Consider the following 5,658-nt stretch of genomic DNA (forward strand, 5'->3'; position numbering starts at 1 on the left):
ATATATATATATATATATATATATATATATATATATATATATATATATATATATATATATATATATATATATATATATATATATATATATATATATATATATATATATATATATATATATATATATATATATATATATATATATATATATTTTTGCTCTTAGTAATATATATATTAGATTTTTATATTAATCAAAATATTGCCTATATTAGAGTTTTCAAAAATTCACGTGTGTTTTCTCCTTGTCTTTCTCGTTTCTCTATATCTCTTCATCATTACAAAAAAGCTGCCTCTTCCCATACCAATCAAATCAGCACACCTTCTACCAACTCCCCATCAAATCCTTGCTCTTCCCAACGATCTCTAATGATTCAACTCAATTTCTCTTAAACCTTTCAAATGGTATTCAAAGTTATCACTATCATTGTTCCATTTGCTGATACTATATTCTCTCTTCCTTCCAAAACACAGAAAACCCTCTCCATGGAAAAACCACCCACCAAGCGCCGCACCACCACCACTCGACAAAAAACAACCATGAAAACCAATGACTCTCGACCAACACCCACCACTCCCACCCGTCGCTCAACTCGACATGCAAACATCTCTCACGATCCAACTCCCTCTGAGCAAACTACAGAAGAATCTCAAAACCGTAATCTTCCTCTTCCCTCAACCCAGATCGTCTCTGCTCCTCAACCCACTAAACCATCCTCCTCACACGTTTCCACTCAATCAAGCGAAGGAACCTCTCTCGTCTCATCGTCTTTCCAAGCCTTTGACCATCCATCTGAAATCTCAACAAAAGAATTCATCTCTGATGATGATGTTCGTGCTCTCTATAACGAAAAATGGCGCTCACTTCCTATCGTGGCCGACAAAACCGTCAACTTGGATAACTACTCTATCTGGGGTTACGACATAAACGAGCTTGCAATAGCCACAGGTTGGACTAACTTTCTCCAACTCTCTGATGTCTTCTACCCTAGACTAGTTAGAAATTTTTTTGCCGCTATAGAAGCCTCTGAAAGTGATACACAGCTGATTTCATCTGTAAAGGGTCGTCAAATAACCCTAACCCCAGAGCTCCTTTGCGACATTTTGCATGTCCCAAACAATGGACTTCATCTCTTTAATGATGACTGGCCCTCATCTTATGACCTAGACATTGAATCCTACAGACTCTCCATCACCAAAACATCAAACTCACCGTTTTGTGTCTGCCAACCTTGAACCCCTCAGCCATATCATTCATAACTTCTACATTCCCACTATCCTTCCAAGAAAAGGAAGTATGGAACGAGTCACTGATAAAGACCTACTTGTCATCTACCATTTCTCAAAGAAAACCCCTCTCAATATAGGATATTTGGTGCTCAACTATCTCAAACACACTGGTCTTAGAGCAAGAAGCGCCCCCTATGGTATGCTTCTTACCAAAATATTCAAGCACTTTAATGTTCCTCTGGACGATGAGGACTCCTTCGAGATCAACAAAATCTTGGATGCCTCCAAGTTGAAGCGCATGAAAATTCCTTCCCTCAAGCGTGCACCATCACCTAAACCTGAGGCCAAATCAAAGCGCAGGCGTCTTGTCAAGCAATATGCTCCAACTGAACCTTTAACAACAGGTATTGAATCTCCTAACTCTCCAAACAGCCTGACCACGAATTCTCCCATTCCATTATCTGTGGCTCTTCCAAACACTGCTGACCTAGAATCCCCACAAGAGCCCTCACCGATCTCTCCTCATGCCTCTAAATCCATATCTCCAAACCCAAAGGAAACAAATAAACAATCTCCTGTAATCACACAATGCATTGACCTCACATCTACATCACCAATCCCAGTAGAATCCTCACCACAAACAGTTGTCATCACTCAAGCTCCAGTTTCTCTCCAAACTGAAACTATCTCAAATGTTTCAAGTCCTCCAACCCTAGAGACTTCTAACATTGACATGATCAACATTTTCGCTCTTGAAAACCTTCTCTCAAGTCCTCCTAGTGCTTCAGCTCATCAACCACCCTCACCAATATCTCCTCACACTCCTGCTTCAGCTCAGCTGTCCTCACTCATATCCATGATTGAGGCTGAATTATTAACTCCACCCACTTCAAATCAACAAAATTCAATTATTCCCCATATTGCCACATACACTTCCCCGACTATGACAACAAATCCTCTCTCCACGACCTCACCTCTGAACTCTCCAAATTCCTACAAAGAACCTTCTCCTAGAAGAATTCAACTCTCCTCTATCAATCATACAGACTCCAATGATCTCACTGCTCAGATTGAAGCTTTTTTTAATAACTCCGTTCAGCTATCTGAACAAGGTGATCCTACAGAATCACACGCCATGCCTTCTGTTCCACAACCTGATCCTTATGTCTTCCAATCAAACTCTCCAATATTTTCTTCTCCAAAGGAAGATGATGATAACTCCTTCAATGTTCAAACACTGCTTGCTCCGAGGTATGACTCATCACCTCCTAGAAACACCACCAATAATTCCAATACCCTTCCTCAGATTCCCATCACTTCCATCACATCCTCATTTTTTAACAACTTCCCCAGCAATGGTAATCGTCCTCCCGTTTATCCTCGATCTGCAACCTCATCTGAAACGGTTAACCCCCATCAGGGCGTCAACCTTCGATCATTTACAGCTCTCCAAAAGCAGTTAATGGGTTACCAAAAATTATGGATTGATTATGTCACTGAACAAGTATGCCCGAGGTTTCCAGGAATGCTTCCTCCGAATCCCTCTCAGATTCAGTTTCCATTTCTGCCATTATCTTCTGAGGCAACTTCTGATGATGAACCATCTGGTTCTTAATCTTCTCGTCCTCTTTCTTTTGGTGCCCCCTTTCTTTTTGTATGGTTGACAAAAGGGGGAGAACAAGCTTTGACCAAAGCTTTGTCTTATTTAAGTTCTTTGTACTCTACTTATCTATAATTCACTAGGACTGTATAATTAAAATTAGCAGTAGTCCTCTAGGATCTTTTTGTTTGTGCACCAAAATATTGATGTAAATCATTTGATGTATTGATCCTCAAACATTAATCAAAAACTGCTATCTAATCAATATGTGTTTCAAATGCTTTTAAATTCATTTACTATATATGAACTAATATTGAGGGGGAGCATTTGCCCTTTCAAAGTATGCATCTTTTCAGGGGGAGTTTCAAAGTCCTTACTCAAAGAAACTAAAATAAAAAGTTTGTCACCATTCAAAAAGGGGGAGAATGTTGAAACATATTCTGTTAATGTTTTGAATATTACAAACTATTTTATCTAAAGAAACTCCAAAGTGATTTCATCAATAAATCATCTAAATAATTTATGGTCCCTATCAAACAAAGAGTTAAAATGATGATTCAAGATCAAGTTGACAAAGAACAAAGATTTAAGAACATATGCATTCTCAGAAGTTCAATAAATCACTCTTCAGATTTATGGTCCTAGAGTTACTCTTCAGAATGACAGTCCTAGAGTTACTCTCCAGAATTATGGCCCCAGAGTTACTCTCCAGAATTATGACTCCAGAGTTACTCTTCAGAATTATGGCCCCAGAGTTACTCTCCAGATTCATTTGTCCCAGAGTTACTCGTCCCAGAAGTACTGTCCCAGAGTTACTCGTCCCAGAGTTACTCGTCCCAGAGTTACTAGTCCCAGAGTTACTCGTCCCAGAGTTACTCCTCCAGATTTACTCTACCAAGAATAAGTCTTTGTTGAAATAGTCAAAAGTCAGAATTTGCAGCAGGTCAGAAGTACTCTGATCTAAGACCAAGTCAGCCAAGACCAAGTCTCAAAAAGGGCAAAGCAGCCAGCACTTCTCCAAGAAACTCTCGGCACTTCCTTGATACTTTTCTTTGCTCTATAAATACAAGACTAATGCTTCATTCTCTCACACGAAAATATACACAAACATACAAAGAGAAACAAAGCTCTCAAACGCAAAGTAATCATACTCTCTACACATATTATCTTTAGCTCTCACTACCATATAGTGATCAAAATATATTAGAGTTATCATACACATTCTATATTTAAATACTCACTGCCATACGGAGAGTATTTAGGAATTTATTGTAAACCACCTAACATCACAAAGTATATCCTAGATATACAAACCAATCATTTTGTAAGCTATCTGTAAGTTATACCATTCAGAAGTGTAAGCCTGGTGAGGCTAAGAATACATAGAAGAAAAAGGCTATTGTAAGAAGTATTAAATAAAGTATAATCTCACAGGGTGTGGGGACTGGACTAACCAAGTTGGTGAACCAGGATAAGTTTTCTTGTGTTCTTTATTTATTGTCTTTTATTCATATTATTCACAACTATACTTCATCATACACATTAACACTCTTTACTTAAAACTTCTAAAAGTTACTAATAATCTTTTTCTTTTTATTAAAAGCAACATTTTAAATACTTAGACAAATTTTAAAAGGGACATAATCCAACCCCCATTGTTGTGTCGTGCCTTATTCCATCACTATTGTCATTAACTTTTTGAATTTCGCTATACCACATTTTAAGCTACAGTGGCAAGGTCATTTAAGGAGGGAATACTAGAATTTTCTTGTCACATACAATTTGTTATGATTTCAATCGAACAAAAAATTACAGCTTAATATATAAGCAGTTGAAATTACATTTGGTCTAAGATACTAGTATATACGGAGTAGCGATTTTCACCAAACAAATGTGAGTATTCAACGTTTCGTAAGCCGTCGATTCTTATCAGTTTTAAAATTGGTTCATAAAATATAATTGATTCTAAAATAATTTGATATAATAAAATCAGTTTATAAAATTAAATCGATTCTGAACCGGTTATGAGCTGAATTGAAATTGGTTTAACAATTGACTGAATTTTTATTGAAATAGTTTTTGAAAACTGAACTAAACCATTATTGTGGTTCAGTGCGGTTCAGTTCATGAACCATGAACACCCGTACTCTGATGTACCTTCTTGCGTGGCTGTTAATACAGTTTTAAATCACTCTAACTACCATGTTTTGTATCGATAAATGAACTGTGCTTTGGTAATAAATACAAATTTGATTTTTTTATAGAACAATTGCAATTCCTATTGAATTCAATCTAAATTTTATACCATAAAGTCGATGTACCATGCTTGTTCATTATTGGATTATGTTTCTATTGAAGATTCCATTGCACAAAGTATCGGAGAGTTCCTTGAGAATGCCATTGATGTATGGAAATAACTCAAACAACTATACTCTCAAAGGGGATTACATTAGAATTTCTGAACTTCAATGTGAAATTTTTTAATTGAAATAAAAATCAAGATATGTTTCTGAGTTTTTCATAACTCTCAAGATTTTATGGAAAGAACTTAAAACTTAGTTGCCTACACGTGTTTGTGCTTGTCCACATTGATGTGTTTGTGCTCAGATCACGATATCACATGTTACATTTGATTTTCGACAGGTCTAAATGATTAATTTGATATGGTATGTGCTCAGATTCCTTTGATGAACCCCCAACCACCTCTCAATCGTATATTTTCCACTGTGCTCTAAGAAGAAAGACAACATAGTGTTGTTCTAAATATTGATGAATCCAAATAATATTTTTAACTTTTAAACTATACCACTAATACTTCCGTCCCAAAATAAT

The 5,658-nt window shown here is 36.5% G+C and overlaps 1 protein-coding gene across 1 annotated transcript; it reads left to right on the top strand.

Moving 5' to 3' along the window:
• The first annotated feature begins 1,293 nt into the window (after nt 1-1,293).
• Nucleotides 1,294-2,841, top strand: LOC131613267 (uncharacterized). The gene has a single exon (XM_058884954.1). It carries the CDS (start codon nt 1,294-1,296, stop codon nt 2,839-2,841), a length of 1,548 nt encoding a protein of 515 aa, XP_058740937.1.
• Nucleotides 2,842-5,658: the final 2,817 nt, after the last annotated feature.

The sequence above is a fragment of the Vicia villosa genome, linkage group LG6 (genome assembly GCF_029867415.1).
Source record: "Vicia villosa cultivar HV-30 ecotype Madison, WI linkage group LG6, Vvil1.0, whole genome shotgun sequence".
Lineage (NCBI taxonomy): Eukaryota > Viridiplantae > Streptophyta > Magnoliopsida > Fabales > Fabaceae > Vicia > Vicia villosa.

Excerpts from the sequence above, each read along its gene's own strand:
- LOC131613267 (XM_058884954.1), top strand. The coding sequence starts at position 1,294 with ATGGAACGAGTCACTGATAAAGACCTACTTGTCATCTACCATTTCTCA.